Here is an 18,567-nt window from a genome sequence, read left to right on the forward strand (position 1 = left end):
GTTTATTTCAAGGCTGAGTTTCTCTCCCAGTCCAACCCTGAGTGCCGACACTCAGCAATGGTTTTATCAAAATGGGGAAACCTATGATCATCTAAAAGGATCCAGATTGACCCAGAACTAGCATAACTTCTAAATGCACAAGTTTTTTATTTTACAATAGAAGACAATACAGGACAGACAACAGACAAAACAAGGTGTAAACAACAAAAACAACAACTACAGTTTGTGGTTTTGTGTGTGTGTGTGTGTGTGTGTGTGTGTGTGTATGTGTGTGTGTGTGTGTGTGTGTGTGGGGGGGGGGGGGGTATGACTAGTGGCCTTGAATAAAGACAGAAAAAATGCACAAGTAACTTGATGGGTAAATTGTAAAGTGTGTTCCATTGGTGACTGGCTGTAGCAGACATGACAGTATTAGCTTACCCACTGTACCTATATTATGAACAAATGAACAAATGTTTCTATCACGAGCTTGCTCTCCACAAACATTGGTGTGGAGCATAACTCAATGATGCTAGCATAAGCTAAAGGTTAGAAATGGTAACAAAATACCAAACACCAGGCTTTGACAGAATTTCTCATAAGAAAGCAGTTGTCATTGTTTCATTGATTCATGACCAGCTCACAACCTTAACTGCATTTATCATTGTATCCAAGACAACAACAGTCTTCTAACTAGGCCTGCACGATATCAGCAAAATATCTGATGTACGATGACACTGTTCAATATTGCGAACAAAATTCTATTTTTGATTAAATCCGGGATGAAAGTGTGGTATTTTTTTTCCGCATTGGATAATGCAGGCGCACGGCTCATACGTCAGCCTGCTCACGATTCATCAGCCACTGATATTGGATCCATCATCCGTCAATCAAACGTTTGAGACACACACACACACCGAGCTTGGTCTCGCCCCAAGCTTTGAATATCCCGCCTGCTCGATAACGACCAATCAAATTCGTTTTCCTTACTCGGGTAAACTCGTGCGGCAACTCGTGACAACCTGGCGCGACAAACGGGACAAACGGCTATTTCTGTACACCTTTAAGGACGAACAACTCCTAATCTGTCCATAAACTTTATAGTGGTTGTTGTGTTGCCCAAACCAAACCAAACCATGACATAAGCTAAATGTATTACCATTACCATAAAGAGGGTTAATAATTAAGAACATGCATCTGTAGATTGTTATCAGAGGGTCAGGACAAATTATCTCTATGGACCTCCTCCTTTAAACAGACAAGCATTTGGGTGAAGGAGGACACAGGTTTATAGGATAGGACAGAGGACGTCCAGTTAGCTGTTTACTGTGGCGCAGCTATTGCTTATTAGATTTGTGATGTAATTCATTGTGGTTCTGAGACAACAGTTTGTACCATTTTTTTGGGATCTAATTGCAATTTCACAGGGTTATCATCAGAGGATTATTTCTGTTTGACTACATTCTGTTCTTCCTCTTTGATCTATGTTGAGTTGTACGTCAAATATCTGGCTGCTCTCTTGGTCTTCATTCTGTGTGGGGAGTTTCAATTCAGCTGGTGTGGTAGGTATGTAGAGGGCGTGTCACGATCATTAAGTGGGTGGTGTTCAAGTGGTTGGACTGCCCTTGTTCTGGCCCTTACCAGTGCTGGGATCCCAACAGGAAACCTGAACATCAATCCTTAAGGGCCTTCATTTTTAGAATTGATTAGTGGTGAGTCCTGTTAGAGTGTGGAACACTTATGATATGGAGTTGGTCTTTTCTGGATGATATTTCAGGAGTATGTGCATAACCCTAACTCCAGGACTTTTTGTATTATTTTATGTGTTCAAAAGGGAGATGGGTGGGGTATGTGTTAGAGTGGTAAAGGTTGATATAGTGGGCAGCTCCTACCCCCTGATTGTGTGAGGGCAATGGCCTGGCTCAGGGTACTGTGGTGGAGCCTTGTTTTAACGCATATGCTCATAGAAATAGACTAGACTTTTGAAATAATTAAATATGATCTATTCTCTTACTGTACCCTAAAACCTGGTTTTCATTCAGGACATGTATGTATATATATATATATGATATGTTATGGGTGCCACTATGAGAATGAACTCCTACCAATATGGTTTTTATTATATAATTACCTTTTTTTTTTTTTACTTCACTCATTCAAACAGGATTATGGTTGTCAGATTACATAGACATGCAGTCACAAACAGTAAGAGTGAAAGCTTCAGGTTGTACTTTTTCTGCATTTCTTTAAATCAGCAGCCTTTAAACAATGTACATTCAGGTTATTGGACTCAACATAACTCTCCCTTCACAGAAATATAAGCGGTTTCGCTCAGTGCATCGCTTTCTACATGAACCTGGTCTGACTGGAGCCAGGCTGTAGTATCTGAAGTGTAACAATGTGTTTAATAGATTTTCTGAACCAGGGGTAGAAAGAGACATAGATGACAGGGTTCAGAGAGGAGTTAAAATACAAAAACCACAACTCAACAGCTACAGATGTTACTCTTATCGAGCTGTTCACAGCTGTTAGAGCAACACAATAAAATGGACAGGAGCAAAGAATAAACACAACAACTACAACACCCAGAGTTCTTGCTGCTTTCATTTCAGATTTCTTACTTTTTATCGTCTCTGAATGCTGAAGAGTGACCACTGCAATGTGAGCACGCATGGCACGAGCCTGAGACACAGCCACCACAAATACTCTCAGATACAAAAGTGTAATGACTAAAATGGGGCCTAAAAAGGTCACAACGAGGTCAACAATTTCTTCAGCATAAGTACTGATGATTGCGCACTCACCATGACAGGTTTTATACCTGTCTGGTTCTTTTAATAAATCCCTTATTATCCAACTACTGTGCACAGCTGAAAACATCCAACACAGACAAACGCAATATTGAACTCTTCTCAGGGTAACTTTGGTGGAGTAAAACATGGGGTCACAAATTGCCACATAGCGGTCAACTGATATAAGAACCATGTTTCCTACTGAAACACTGACAACTAGGTAACCAAAAAAGTAATTTACAGCACACATAACATCACCCAGGATCCAGCAGCCTTCCAAGAGAAGGATTGCAGCTGGCATCTGCATGGAACCAACAAGGAAGTCTGAAACAGCCAGAGAGAGGAGGAGGAGGTTGGTGGTGGTGTGGAGCTGCCTGAAAAGAGTGAACATCAACAATGAACACACTGTTACATGTAGCAGTGTTAGAAATAAGTGTTAGCAGGGGTCATACATTTACACCTATTAGCTATCTGTACTGCAACAATATATGTAAATACATTACAGCAGAAGAACATTTTCAAATAAGCAGTTTGCTAATCTAACTGGAACCTGAAAATCAAAATTTTTTCATCATTAATTCAAATGCCACATTATGTTGCATAGCATGAACTAAAAAAACAGACATTTTGTCGACCATGCAGAGAAATATTATTTCTGCCTGAAGTGGGAGATAGAGATGATGACCAGCAGGTTCAGAACCACAGTGAGCACAGTGATGAAGCTCAGCAGACAGTAAATGAGTGTGGCCTCAGTCAGAAAAGACATAATCCTCCTGCAGGAATTATTGAGTTGGGAAAAACAGAATTCAGTTTCCTCCAGTGCCTCCATATTCAGAGAGAGGAGAAGCTGCTGAGCTCTGACAGCTTTCTAAGGGAAGCTCTGTTGTACAGATCATTTATATCTTTCCCTCTCCTCCCATATTCAGTTGCCATCCTCTCAGGATGCTGAGTATGTCATACTGTGGTCATATCTATCAATCTATTAAGCTTCTACCAGCTCTGTTACTGTGCTTCATGCTGCCATCCCTCTTGGTTTAGTCCAAGGCCAAGTTTCTCTCCCTGTCCAACCCAGGGGCCAACACTGCTATGGTTTATGGGGAGAACTATGCCCATCTCCAGATTGACCCATAACTAGCATAACTTCTAAATGCAATTTACTTGATGGTAGTAAGTAACTTAATGGGTAAATTGTGTTACATGTCTGTTTCCATTGGTTACTGGCTATCACGTTTGCTCTCCGTAAACATTGGTGTGGAGCATAACTCAATGATGCTAGCATTAGCTAAAGGTTAGAAATGGTGACACAATACCAAACACCAGGCTTTGACAGAATTTCTCATAAGAAAGTAGTTGTTATTGTTTCATTGAGTCATGACCAGTCCACAAACTTAGATGCATATTTATCATTGTATCCAAGACAACAACAGTCTTCTAACTAGGCCTGCACCATATCAGCAAAATGTGCGATGACACTGTTCAATATTGCAATGATGATATGACTAGCGATAATTAAGCAAATATTCAGGTGTGCATATTAACCATATAGTTTCTGCGTCTTTCTGAAAATCACTCAATATGCTGTAGTACATACCTGGCCTGTAGTGGCGCTGTAACACTACCACACAAATACAGCAAAAACAGAGAAGAAGCATGGAAAGCTTGTGTGTTCTAAACAAATTCCAACCATTATAAGTTGACTAACCTTGAGAAGTTGTTTCCGTAGAAATATGTCGATCGATGCCAAATCTCATGCGGTATCTGAGGGACCTGACGGAAGTCTGCCGTTGTTGTTACAGTGCGTTTAGCAGTGTAGCTCAGGTTACAGGTGTGTGTGAGTGTGAAGACATGGCGCCTGTAAATAAAACGTACTCATCACATTTCAGGCAGCCTTTTGTGATGTGTTTATCGTGCATGTTGACATCCTGATGGCGATGAACATAAGATTAATTGTGCAGCCCTACTTCTAACCTTGAGGATGGACAACCTCTAATCTGTCCATAACTCTAATATAGAAGTTGTTGTGTTGCCTAAACCAAACCATGAGATGAGCTTAACGTATTATTAATAAATAACTAATAAAACCATACATAACTTATTGTATAGAAGTGTGGGGACACACATTTAAATCAATCACCAAACCTATTTTTTTACTTCAAAAAAAAGCAATGCGACTTATAAACAAAGTCGACTATAGGCATCCAACCAATCAATTATTTATTAATTCTAACGAACTCAAATTCAAACAACTGGTGGATTTCAAAACTGCACAGCTTATGTTGAAAATTTGCAACAACTTGCTGCCCGAATGTATTCAGAAAATGTTTAATTTAAGACAAAGCCATTACAATCTCAGAGGAGTATGTATATTTAGAAAGTTAAAAACAAGAACCAACACCAAATTACAATGCATTACGGTAACAGCTGTTAATTTGTGGAACAAATTGGAGAATGACTTAAAAACATGTAATACCATAATCTTATTTTAAAAAATACTTAAAAACAGGATGATTAATTTATATAAGTTAGAGTAATGAGTGTTGACACGTGCTATGCTGCTGCTATTTCTGTTCTGTTTTCTGTATGTTTGATTGTCTTTTTTTTTTTTTTTTTTCCTCTTTTCTTTTGAGGAGGAAGGAAGTAGGGGAGGAAGAAGGGAAAGGAGAGGAGAAAGGAAGGGAAAGAAAAGGAAGAAGAAAGGGAAATCGAATCAAGCAGCTTCTCTCTTTTTACTGTTTTGTGATTGCTTATTTCTTTTATTAATAAATAACAAATTGTACAATTGTTAAATTTTTATTTTTTATTTTTTAATTAATCAGAGTTGTAACAGGGTAGGCGTAATAAGCTATGCTTCAGCCTATGCCTTTTCGGTCCAAATTTTCTTTTTCTGTTTACTTATTGTTTATTCTGATTGATGTTTTTCTTTATTTACTTTTTTCTTTCTGGTTTGTTACTTTTCTTTTAATGACATGTATTGACTGAAATAAACTAAACTAAACTAAAAAAAAAAAAAAAAAAAAAAATATTACCATTACCATAAAGAGGTGTTGGGGCAGTAATTCAGAACATGCATCTGTGGATTGTTATCAGAGGGTCAGGACAAATGATCTCTATAGACCTCCTCCTTTAAACTGTCAAGCATTTGGGTGAAGGAGGACACAGGTTTATAGGTTAGGACAGACGAAGTCCAGTTAGCTGTTTGCTGTGGCTCAGCTATTGCTTATTGGATTTGTGATGTAATTCATCGTTGTTTTCTATGGAGTTTTTCCTCAGTCGATATGAGGGTCTAAGGGCAGAGGATGTTATTATGATGCCATGTAAAGCCCTTTGAGACAAACTGTTTGTGCTATACAAATAAAATTGCCTTGCCTTGCCTTCTAAGACGACAATGTACCAATTCTTTGGCTCTAATTGCAATTTGACAGGGTTATCATCAGAGGATTATTTCTGTTTGACTACACCCTGTTCTTCCTCTTTTATCTATGTTGACTTGTATGTCAAAGATTTGGCTGCTGGTTTGGTGTCTCATTCTGTGTGGGGAGTTTCCATTTGGCTGGTATGAAGGGGGTGTGTCAGGGTCATTAGGTGGGTGGTGCCCAAGCTGTTGGACTAGCCTTGTTCTGGCCTTTAGCAGTTAATGCTGGTTTCCCTTAAAGGGATAGTTCAACATTTTTGAAAATTGGCCCATCGCCATGATCCCCCTAGTAATAGCAGTAGGTTCGTTACCTTTAATTGTTGGTCCAAGCTGCTTTTAGATCGGGGGAGAAGAATACCGAGCGGCGCAGCTACACTACGGAGGCTAATGGAATTTCTTGGTTTTGCTCATCAAACTCAGCAAATACACAACCAAAAAACTCAAAAACGCTGTGGTGGACAAGTTGTGACCTGCACATTTACCACGCTATGAGATAATAGCGGAAAGTTAAGAGAAGTGAAGCAAATACTCGGAACTACTTTCTTCAGTGAACCACTGGTCGGAGGGACACAGTGTGCGCACCTCAGCCAGTGCCGTAGTATACGGACGTATCTGCAGTAAACAGGCGCTTTTGAAATCACTCCGCCGAGCAACCAAGTCCGACTTTGCCTCTAAAACAACTCCATCTCGCAACTTTCCGCTATTATCTCATAGCGTGGTAAATGTGCAGGCCACAACTTGTCCACCACAGCGTTTTTGAGTTTTTTGGTTGTGTATTTGCTGAGTTTGATGAGCAAAACCAAGAAATTCCATTAGCCTCCGTAGTGTAGCTGCGCCGCTCGGTATTCTTCTCCCCCGATCTAAAAGCAGCTTGGACCAACAATTAAAGGTAACGAACCTACTGCTATTACTAGGGGGATCATGGCGATGGGCCAATTTTCAAAAATGTTGAACTATCCCTTTAACATCAATCCTAAAGGGCCTCAATTTCTGGTGTGGAGGCCATGAGAGGTCACAGCAGGTACGAAATGGAGTTTGTCTTTTCTGAATGATAGGTCAGGGGTATGTGGATTACACTCTAAATCAGGACTAGTTGGTTTTCTTTTTGGTATTAATTGAAGTGTTCCAAAGGAGATGAGTGGGGTATGCGTTATAGTTGTATTGGTGGACATTATCTTGTAAGGGCAATGATCAGTCCAGGAATACTGTGGTGGAGCCTTGATTGGCTTGAACCATTGACAAAGCCCATATTAGTGCTATGTAGAACTAGAGTAATGTTTAGTTACCACTATTTATCATATCCTGTTATTATTAGTGGATAACAGTGGTAACAATGTTTGTTTTGGAAGTAAATAAATACAATCTATACTTTTACTGCACTCTAAAATCTGGTTCTCATTCAGGACTGAGTTTTAGATAGCATCATAATAGGTGATGGGTGACACTATGACAATGAATTCATACTAATAAGAAAGATTGAAAGATTCAGGCTGTTGGGTGGAGACAAATGTGCTTGCATATTCATTTTTGATCATACATACAGCTCATACAGTACTTGTGGTCCATGTTGCCTGATTATGAATAAGTCCCCCATCACAGGAAAATGACTGGTTTCACTCATCCCATCGTTTACTACATTAACCTGGCCTGACTGAAGCCAGGCTGCATTGTAGTGTAACAATGCGTTTAATTTTTTTTTTTTTAACCGGGGTAGAAAGAGACATAAATCACAGGGTTCAGACAGGAGCTGAAATACAACAGCCAAATCTTAATGGCTGTAGTGGGCAAAACGATGAAGGACAGCAAACTGAAAATGAGTGAGGTCTCAGTCAGCAAGGGTATTGTCTTTCTGCAGGACTTGTTAGGCTGGGTGAATTATTTATTTATTCATTCAGAAGCCTGATTATGTAACTCTTTGGCTACATCAGTCTGTCTATCAATATGTTGCACCTCATATATAATTATCTATTGACTAGTGTTTCTCAATCTTAACAAGATCAAACTGAGTCTGCAATTTTCAAATTTCTCACACAAATGATCTTACCCATTGACAATGTTAAGTATGACTTAATGATCAAAGCAAAGTTTAATAAATAGATTAAAAACATACATGACTGGCTGAAACCAGTACATAGCCTCAATATTACAAGGCTCCTTCAAACTAAACACTGATTTGTGGCTTGTTATGTTCTATAAACATGTACAGTGCAAACCTTAGGACAGGACTACTGGGTTGAAAATATCATATGCTGCCTGGAGAGGGAGCGCCATGGCCATTTCTTGTGCTTTGCCAATCACTCTATATTGTAAAGTATTCATAAGTCTGTCCGAGCACCTTTGACAGCAATTAACAGCTTTTTGAGAAAGTCTTTGGAAGCTTTGTACACCTTGATTTGGCCAGTTTGTCAATAGAAGGGGTTTTCAAGAACAGCAGATAAGGTTAATTATTTTGTATCATCTCAGTGGAGAATTGTTTTCTCATGCTCTGTAAAGGCAGTGGGCAAACCCCTTGTACTGCTGAGAGAGGCTGTCCCTCTGGGAGGCCCAGTCATGACAGCAGAGGATTTCTGTCAGAGAGACTGTTGGATAATTTGAGTAGATCTACAAAGAGTCCTAGTGGTTTTAACATATTTTTCATATTTTCACATTCAAACTGATGAAGCTGTTTTCTGAAGTTGTCGGTGTGTTGTCTATTTGCCTGTATTTTCTTAAATTCTATTTGTGGTAGTGATGAAACTCAAGCATTACTACGCAGCATTTAACTCTTAACAGCAACTACTTCTTAAGGAAAATATGGTTGCTGTGAACATTACTACAATTTGTTTCTCAAAATATCCTGAGAGAACTTGATATTTGCTTTAGAGACAATTTCATACCAGGGGAGGTGTTGGTGTAGCGCTGTTATTTCAGCACCAGGGACAGTGTCATGGTTTCATCAATACACAGCACAGTGAGGCTTTAGCTGCAGAGGGAGGGTGGAGGGGAACAACAGTTTATACTGACGTGTCTATGAATACACTGAAAAAATCAGTCAAATTATCAAGTAGCCTGTTTGACAAATTATAATCCATCACAAATGTAATGGTATAATAAAAAAAAGTGACGATAGTATCAGATGTGACAAAAACATACTGATCCTTTGACACATTACAGGCTAGGCTTTCTGCTGCAGGAGACAGCTGGGCTTCAAATAAATTTGTATTTAACCACCATACAGTGTTTTTTTCCCCATGTTAATGTTATTAATGTTAATTCTCCATACTTTGCAGAAGTGCAGGATAAATAAGAACAATGTCACTTTCAATGACACAGAAATGATCTCAGCTTGTCTGTCACTTTCATACTTTTACATCATTTTTGCCTGACTGGAGCCAGGCTGCAGTATCTGAAGTGTAATAATGTTTTTAATGGCTTTTCGGAACCAGGGGTAGAAAAAAACATATATCACAGGGTTCAGACAGGAGTTGAAATACAACAACCAAGTCTCAGTGGCTGTAGATGATGTCCCTACTGAGCTGTTCACAATTGCAATAGCAACAATATAATATGGACAGCAGCACAGAAGAAACACTACTATTACAATACCCAGAGTCCTCGCTGCTTTTAGTTCAGATTTCTTACTTTTTATAGTCTCTGAATGCTGAAGTGTGACAGCTACAATGTGAGAGCGCATGGCACGAGCCTGAGACACAGCCACCACAAATACTCTCAGATACAAAATTGTAATGACGAGAATGGGGCCTAAAAAGGTCACAACAAGATCAACAATTCCTTCAGCATGATCACTTATCACTACACACTCTCCATGACAGACTCTATACCTCTCTGGGTGTTTGAGGAAATCCCTCATCATCCAACTACTGTGCACAGCAGAAAACATCCAACACAGACAAACACAGAGTTGAACTCTCCTCAGAGTAACCTTGGTGGAGTAAAACATGGGGTCACAAATTGCTGCATAGCGATCAACTGATATGAGAACCATGCTTCCAACTGAAACACTGACAACAAGGAAACTTAAAAAATAAATCGCAGCACACATAGCATCACCCAGGATCCAGCAGCTCTGCATGAGGAGGATTTCAGACGGCATCTGCATCAAACCAACAAGGAAGTCTGCAACAGCCAGAGAGAGGAGGAGGAGGTTGGTGGTGGTGTGAAGCTGCCTAAAAAGAGAAAATATCAACAATGAGCAAACTGTTATATGCATCAGTTGTGAAATAAATGTTAATATGTTGAAACACATCAGTGTTAAAACTGTAAAAGCATGTTCAAATGACTAGATTGAATTCAACAAGATAACATTATTTCTGTGAATTCTTCAACCCAGTAACCTAAATGTCACATTACTGTATGTTGCATGGAAGAAACAAAAATATAAACATTTTGTACATCATTCTGAGAAATATGTATCTCTGCCTGAAATGGGAGAAAGAGGTGATGAGCTGCCTGAAAAGAGAGAATATCAAAAAACTGCGTCATTACAGTTGTAAGAACATTTTCAAATAAGCAACTCTAACTGAAACCTGTAAATCATAAACATTTTCATCATTAGTTAAAATGTCACAGTATGATGCACAGCATGAACGAAAAAACAGACATTTTGTAGGCCATGTAGAGAAATATTATCTCTGCCTGAAGTGGGAGATAGAGATGATGACCAGCAGGTTCAGAACCACAGTGAGCACAATGATGAGGGACAGCAGCGTGTAAATGAGTGTAGCCTCAGTTGGAGAGGGTGCCGTCCTCCTGCAGGAGTTGTTGAGCTCTGGGAAGCAGAGTTCATCTTCCTCCAGAACGTCCATGTTCAGAGAGAGGAGAAGCTGCTGAGCTCTGACAGCTTTCTCAAAGCTTTCTTTGTCATGCAGATCATTTATTTCTTTCTTCCTCCCCTCCCATATTTAAATTTTAACTATTCAGAAGCCTGATTACATCACACCGTATTAGTCTGTATATGCTACAATCAAAGGCGAGTGACTAATTTGCAGGTGTTGCTCAATACAAGATCAAACTAAATTTCCAATTTCAAACTGGTCACAGTCACAACCCCAACTGGTCTTACCTGTTGATAAGTACAACGTCACGATGAATGCAAAGGTAAAATAAAAAGATGCCAAACTCTCATCAGTAAAACCCAAAACATGGTGACCTGCTAACACCAGCAAAGACCTTCATAAAATACCATCAGAACAAAGTTTAGTATTCTGACTTTAATCTCAGAATTCTCAGAGAAAAAAAATTCATAACTCACTTTTCTTTTTCTCAGTGGCCCTAATCCTCTTCCGTACTTTCGATTTTATAAATTGGAACATAGTCTTAAAAAATATATTTTTAAAATTATTTTTAAAGGGACAACGAGGAGTTTCTATTTGGTTATAAAAAAGTCTCACGTTAATGTGGATAAATCTGCGCTACCCACACTTGTTAATGGGCCCATTTTCGATAAATATATAATTTTGTCTCTATCGTTATTTTGTTATTATTAGTGGTGGCGGAGATGCTGGTCGAGCCGACCAGCTTTTTTTACTTTCGGTTTCGTGGCGAGTCATGAAAATAACGCCACAAAATCGCCGTTTATGGTCGGAACTACGACGGTATCTGATTGTCTTCGAACCTCTGACTTTAATTATTGTTGAATGAAAACATGAGTTCGCCTTGCGCCGGTCAAAGAATTTCACGGTGCGCGCGGAGGCTCATAAATGTAGTGTGAAAACGCTTCGCTTTTCCAAAACTCCTTGTTGTCCCTTTAACAACTTTTTGCAACATTCTGAATGTGCTTCTTAAAAGATATAAGGTCATCAGTTCACATGATTAACCTTCACCTCTGGGGATGAGTGGATTGAGCAGTGACTTTCATCTGAAAAAAAGCAGAGGTAGACGACATGCAGCGCTAACGTCCAGAGAGGTGGAACTATTTTTTTTTTTTTTTAAAGTGGGGCTATTAGATAATATATATTACTTATTACGAGACAGAGTTGTTTTGTCCTCAGGAGCCGGATGGGCTTCCTGCTGGACACTGGAATCAGGAGCAGGACAGGCCTCCTGCTGGACACAGGGAACAGGGGTGGCGCCAGCCGGGATCGCCGACGCTGGAACATGAGTGCCGTCTGCCGGACCCCCGACGCCGGAATGGGAGTGGCGTCTGCCGGGACCCCCGACGCCGGAGGATGCTGCAGCTCTAAAGAGGGCGCCAGGGGGAGCTGCAGCACTGGAGTTGGCCGAACTGCCAACAAGGCACGGGGAGCAGGCGTCGGCCGGACCACTGACGAGGCACGGGGAGCAGGAGTCGGCTGGACCACCTACTGCCTCACCGCAGGTAGGGGACATGGATGCTGATGCCCAGCCAGAGGGGTACTTGAAGGCTGCGGCCTAGCTGAAGGGGGACATGAAGGCTGCGGCCCAGCCAGAGCAGGAAATGCACAGCAGGCACAAGCTTGGAGTGGTGGCTAGCAGGCCCAATGCTAGCAGGCAGCTGGCTTTTAACCAAACCAAACCAAACAATGACATAAGCTGAATTTATTATTGTAACCATGACCATATGGTTTTCGGGCACTATTTTTCTTTTCAATTAACTTTATTGAAAAAGGTTGTACAAACAGTTGTACATAGAACGGTGTTGGGGCACCAATGCAGAACTTGCTTCTGTGGATTGCATGAGATGGTCAGGACAAATAGACCTCCTCCTTTAAACTGACAGTCATGTAGGCTAAGGAGGACATAGGTTTATGGGAAGTCCAGTTTGCTGTGAGCTGGAGCTCAACATTTTGCTTATTAGACTTGCGATGTAATTCATTGTGGATATGAGACCACAGTTTGTACCAATTCTTTGGGCCTAATTACATATTTGACTGGGTTATGTTATCATCAGCTGATTATCTCTGTATGGCTGCATCCTGTTCTCCTTCTTCAAAGATATGGCTGCTGGTTTGGTGTCTCATTCTGTGTGGGGAGTTTCCGTTTGGCTGGTATGTAGTAGGTGTGTCAGGGTCATTAGGTGGGTGGTGCCCAAGCTGTTGGACTAGCCTTGTTCTGGCCTTTAGCGGTTAAAGCAGAAGTGAGTGATCCGGTCGTTTTCGCTAATGCTGCGTTCCAGGCAGGCTTTTGAAATCGTAAATTACAGCTTCAAGTCACAACTTACGACTTTGTAGCGTTCCAGGCAACCCACTCGTGTTTTTCCGACCTGTTTTACCGGTGAAAGTCACTATAACGGCCACTCGTAACTTCCGACCGGTGAACTCGTACCAGATCGAACTGGTACCACTTCACGGTCGGAAAAATACGAGTTTCCTTGAACGCACCATAACAGTCCTCGTCGCTACGTCACCACATTCACGGCGTTCCTTGGCTGCACACACAGCCCTGCATGCCGTTCTCTCTCCTCATTGGATAAAAACTGTAGGATACGATAAATGTTTTCTCTTCGGCTCAGAGCAGAGCAGAGTGACTGACAGACTCGTGTTTCAGTCCAAACACTCTATGTAAGTGATTGCTGTCGGAAGATATAACTATTTAAGACTTATATTAACACAAATATATCACTCACTTCTGCTTTAATATTGGTTTCTCTTAACATCAATCTTTAAGGGCCTCCATTTCTGCTGTGGAGGCCATGAGAGGTCACAACAGGTACAAAATGGAGTTAGTCTTTTATTGATGATAGGTCAGGGGTATGTGGATTGCAATCTAAATGCAGCACTAGCTGGTTTTCTTTTTGGTATTAATTGAAGTGTTCCAAAGGAGATGAGTGGGGTATGTGTTACAGTTGTATTGGCTGGACATCTGGCAGTTCTTATCCCCTGGTTTTGTGAGGGCAATGATCAGTCCAAGAATATTGTGGTAAAGCCTTGATTGGCTTGAAACATTGACAAAGCCCATATTAGCGCTATGTAGAACTAGAGTAATGTTTAGTTACCACTATTTATCATATCCTGTTATTATTAGTGGATAACAGTGGTAAGGGGGTTAGGGTGGTTCTCATTCAGGAATGAGTTTTAAGGCCTTACTATAGACATCCAAACAGGATTTTGGTTGTCAGATTACAGAGATATACAGTCACAAACAGAAAGAGTGAAATATTCAGGCTGTTCGGTGGAGACAAGTGTGTTTGTAAATTCATTTTTGATCACACAGGACTTTGTAGACATTTTATTTAATAGTCCAGGTGCTGAGCAATGAACATTCAGGAGGCTGTGGTCCATGTCCCTCATCACAGGAAAATGACTGGTTTCACTCATCGCATCACTTACTACATTAACCTGGCCTGACTGAAGCCAGGCTACAGTATCTTAAGTGTAACAATGTGTTGTCAGCCAAATCAGTGTGGCCTGAGTCAGCAGGGTGTTGTCTTTCTGCAGGAGTTGTTAAGATGGGTGAATTATCAATTAATTTACTCATTCATTCAGAAGCCTGATTATGTCACTCTTTAGCTACATCAGTCTGTCTATCAATGTGTTTCTAGTACCCTTGTGTTTCATTGACTAGCGTTTCTCAAGCTTAACAATATCAAACTGAGTCTGCAAATTTCACATTTCTCACACAAATGATCTTACCTGTTGACAATGTTAAGTATGACTTAACGATCAAAGCAAAGTTTAATAAAAAGATTAAAAACATACACGACTGGCTGAAACCAGTACATAGCCTCAATATTACAAGGCTCCTTCAAACTAAACACTGATTTGCGGCTTGTTATGTTCTATAAACATGTACAGTGCAGACCTTAGGACAGGACTACTGGGTTGAATATATAATATGCTGCCTGTAGAGGGAGCACTATGGCCATTTCTTGTGCTTTGCCAATCACTCTATATTGTAAAGTTTCAAGCAATTACAGCTTTTTGAGAAAGTCTTTGAAAACTTGAAAACCTCATCTCAGTGGGGAATTGTTTTCTCATGCTCTGTAAAGGCAGTGGGCAAACCCCTTGTACTGCTGAGAGAAGCCGTCCCTCTGGGAGGCCCAGTCATGACAGCAGAGGATTTCTGTCAGAGAGAAAAAAAAGAAAGAAAGAGAGAGACTGTTGGGTAATTTGACTAGATCTACAAAGAGTCCTAGTGGTTTTAACATATTTTTCACATTCAAACTGATAAAGATGTTTTCTGAAGTTGTTGGTGTGTTGTCTATTTGCCTGTATTTTCTTAAATTCTATTTGTGGTAGTGATGAAACTCAAGCATTACTACACAGCATTTCACTCTTAACAGCAACTACTTCTTAAGGAAAATATGGTTGCTGTGAACATTACTACAATATGTCTTATAATATCCTGAGAGAACTTGATATTTGCAACTTGACAATTTCACACCAGGGGAGGTGTTGGTGTAGCGCTGTTATTTCAGCACCAGGGACAGTGTCATGGTTTCATCAATACACAGGACAGTGAGGCTTTAGCTGCAGAGGGAGGGTGGAGGGGAACAACAGTTTATACTGACGAAATCAATCAAATCATCAGGTATGTTTGACAAATTATAATCCATACAAATGTAATGGCATAATTAAAAAAGAAAGTAATGACAGTATTAATTGTGACAAAAACATACTGATCCTTTGACACATTACAGGCTAGGCTTTCTGCTGCAGGAGACAGCTGGGCTTCAAATAAATTTGTATTTAACCACCATACAGTGTTTTTTTTGTTTTTTTTCCTCCATGTTAATGTTATTAATGTAAAAATAATTCCCATACTTTGCACAATTACAAGATAGATAAGAACAATGTCACTTTCAATGACACAGAAATTTCAGATCTCAGCTTGTCTGTCACTACATTATTGTTGCCTGACTAGAACCAGGCTGCAGTATCTGAAGTGTAATAATGTTTTTAATAGCTTTTCGGAACCAGGGGTAGAAAAAAACATAGATCACAGGGTTCAGACAGGAGTTGAAATACAACAACCAAGTCTCGGTGGCTGTAGATGATGTCCCTACTGAGCTGTTCACAATTACAATAGCAACAATATAATATGGACAGCAGCACAGAATAAACACTAATATTACAACACCCAGAGTCCTCGCTGCTTTTAGTTCAGATTTCTTACTTTTTATAGTCTCTGAATGCTGAAGTGTGACAGCTACAATGTGAGAGCGCATGGCACGAGCCTGAGACACAGCCACCACAAATACTCTCAGATACAAAATTGTAATGACGAGAATGGGGCCTAAAAAGGTCACAACAAGATCAACAATTCCTTCAGCATGATCACTTATCACTATACACTCTCCATGACAGATTCTATACCTGTCTGGGTGTTTGAGGTAATTCCTCATCATCCAACTACTGTGCACAGCAGAAAACATCCAACAGAGAACAACACAGTACTGAACTCTCCTCAGAGTAACTTTGGTAGAATAAAACATGGGGTCACAAATTGCCACATAGCGGTCAACTGATATGAGCACCATGTTTCCTACTGAAACACTGACAACAAGGTAACTTACAAAGTAAATCACAACACACATAACATCACCCAGGATCCAGCAGCTCTGCATGAGGAGGATTTCAGATGGCATCTGCATCAAACCAACAAGGAAGTCTGCAACAGCCAGAGAGAGGAGGAGGAGATTGGTGGTGGTGTGAAGCTGCCTAAAAAGAGAAAATATCAACAATGAACACACTGTTAAATGCAGCAGTTGTGAAAGAAATGTTTATATGTTGAAACACATCAGTGTTAAAACTGTAAAAGCATTTTCAAATGACTAGAATGAATTCAACAAGATAACATTATTTCTGTGAATTCTTCAACCCAGTAACCTAAATGTCACATTATGTTGCATGGAAGAAACAAAAATATAAACATTTTGTACATCATTCTGAGAAATATGTATCTCTGCCTGAAATGGGACAAAGAGGTGATGAGCTGCCTGAAAAGAGAGAATATCAAAACTGCATCATTACAGTTGTAAGAACATTTTCAAATAAGCAACTCTAACTGAAACCTGTAAATCATAAACATTTTCATCATTAGTTCAAATGTCACAGTATGATGCACAGCATGAACTAAAAAACAGACATTTTGTAGGCCATGTAGAGAAATATTATGCCTGAAGTGGGAGATAGAGATGATGACCAGCAGGTTCAGAACCACAGTGAGCACAATGATGAGGGACAGCAGCGTGTAAATGAGTGTAGCCTCAGTTGGAGAGGGTGCCGTCCTCCTGCAGGAGTTGTTGAGCTCTGGGAAGCAGAGTTCATCTTCCTCCAGAATGTCCATGTTCAGAGAGAGGAGAAGCTGCTGAGCTCTGACAGCTTTCTCAAAGCTTTCTTTGTCATGCAGATAATTTATTTCTTTCTTCCTCCCCTCCCATATTTAAATTTTAACTATTCATCAGAAGCCTGATTACATCACACCGTACCTCTGGGGATGAGTGGATTGAGCAGTGACTTTCATCTGAAAAAAAGCAGAGGTAGACGACATGCAGTGCTAACGTCTGGGGAGGTGGGACTATTTTTTTTTTTTTACAGTGGGGTTATTTTATTAGATAATATATATTTCTTATTACAGAGTTGTTTTCAAGATAAATTCATGCAAAACCGCTGATGCGCGTTCCATCAGGGGCAGTTTTTCAGCAAGCAGTCTCTGCATTTGCCTTGAAAACAACTCTGTCTGGTAATGTTCTATTACAGGTCACAACTTGTCCACGACAGCGTTTTGGAGTTGTTGGATTGTGTATTTGATGAGTTTGATGAGGGAAACCAAGAAATTCCATCAGCCTCCGTACTGTAGCTCTGAGCAGCTCGCCGCTCTGCTCCACCGTTCTAAATGTAGCTTGCACCAACAATAGGCTTTATGCACAGCTCCACTACTTCCTGAACTTAAGCCAGCTCCTTTATTTCCTGTCTCACATTATTGGACAAACTGATTAATCCAGGTGTGTCTGAGTACTCACAAGGGTCAGACACACCTGGATTAATCAGGTAGAGGTAGAGGCTAGACAGGCTAGATAGATAGAGAGTCCAGATAAGTAGAGAGAGTCCATCGACCCGCAACAGCCTATTGCGCCCGGAGAACACAGGACCCATTTTGGGAAAGAAGGGGAACATCGGACCTTTTTACAAAAAAGGGTCATATTGGGGGTTTATTGCAGAAGCGACTGCTTGCCTTGATGACAGCGGTTCACTCCCGCAATAAACCCGCTGTCATCAAGGCAAGCCACTGAAATGGAATGGGAGTTGTTTTGATGCTTTTGATTAAAGGAAGTGCATTAGTAAGCTGTAAATTAAGATTTAGGTTCAGCATCTACACACACACACACACAACTCCCCCCCCCCTACTATGATTATGACAGGGACAGCTCTCCACTCCAAAACACCACTATTCCAAACATCCCCCCAAAACACTGCTGTTCCACAGTGGAAGATCCACTGTGATCGAAACGTTGATCTACAATAG

The 18,567-nt window shown here is 40.4% G+C and overlaps 3 protein-coding genes across 3 annotated transcripts; all 3 read right to left on the bottom strand.

The window, feature by feature from the left end:
* Nucleotides 1-2,325: 2,325 nt before the first annotated feature.
* On the bottom strand, nt 2,326-3,537 carry LOC311004080 (trace amine-associated receptor 1-like; the record flags this gene model as incomplete). Its single annotated transcript, XM_083996029.1, has 4 exons — nt 2,326-2,504; nt 2,601-2,661; nt 2,848-3,145; nt 3,431-3,537. 4 exons carry the CDS (start codon nt 3,535-3,537, stop codon nt 2,326-2,328), a joined length of 645 nt encoding a protein of 214 aa, XP_083852155.1.
* A 5,992-nt stretch (nt 3,538-9,529) lies between these two features.
* On the bottom strand, nt 9,530-10,988 carry LOC311004081 (trace amine-associated receptor 13c-like; the record flags this gene model as incomplete). Its single annotated transcript, XM_083996030.1, has 2 exons — nt 9,530-10,349; nt 10,819-10,988. 2 exons carry the CDS (start codon nt 10,986-10,988, stop codon nt 9,530-9,532), a joined length of 990 nt encoding a protein of 329 aa, XP_083852156.1.
* A 4,952-nt stretch (nt 10,989-15,940) lies between these two features.
* LOC311004082 (trace amine-associated receptor 1-like) lies at nt 15,941-17,388 on the bottom strand (the record flags this gene model as incomplete). Its single annotated transcript, XM_083996031.1, has 2 exons — nt 15,941-16,760; nt 17,219-17,388. 2 exons carry the CDS (start codon nt 17,386-17,388, stop codon nt 15,941-15,943), a joined length of 990 nt encoding a protein of 329 aa, XP_083852157.1.
* Nucleotides 17,389-18,567: the final 1,179 nt, after the last annotated feature.

Source organism: Trachurus trachurus (assembly GCF_905171665.1).
Source record: "Trachurus trachurus genome assembly, chromosome: 21".
Taxonomy (NCBI): domain Eukaryota; kingdom Metazoa; phylum Chordata; class Actinopteri; order Carangiformes; family Carangidae; genus Trachurus; species Trachurus trachurus.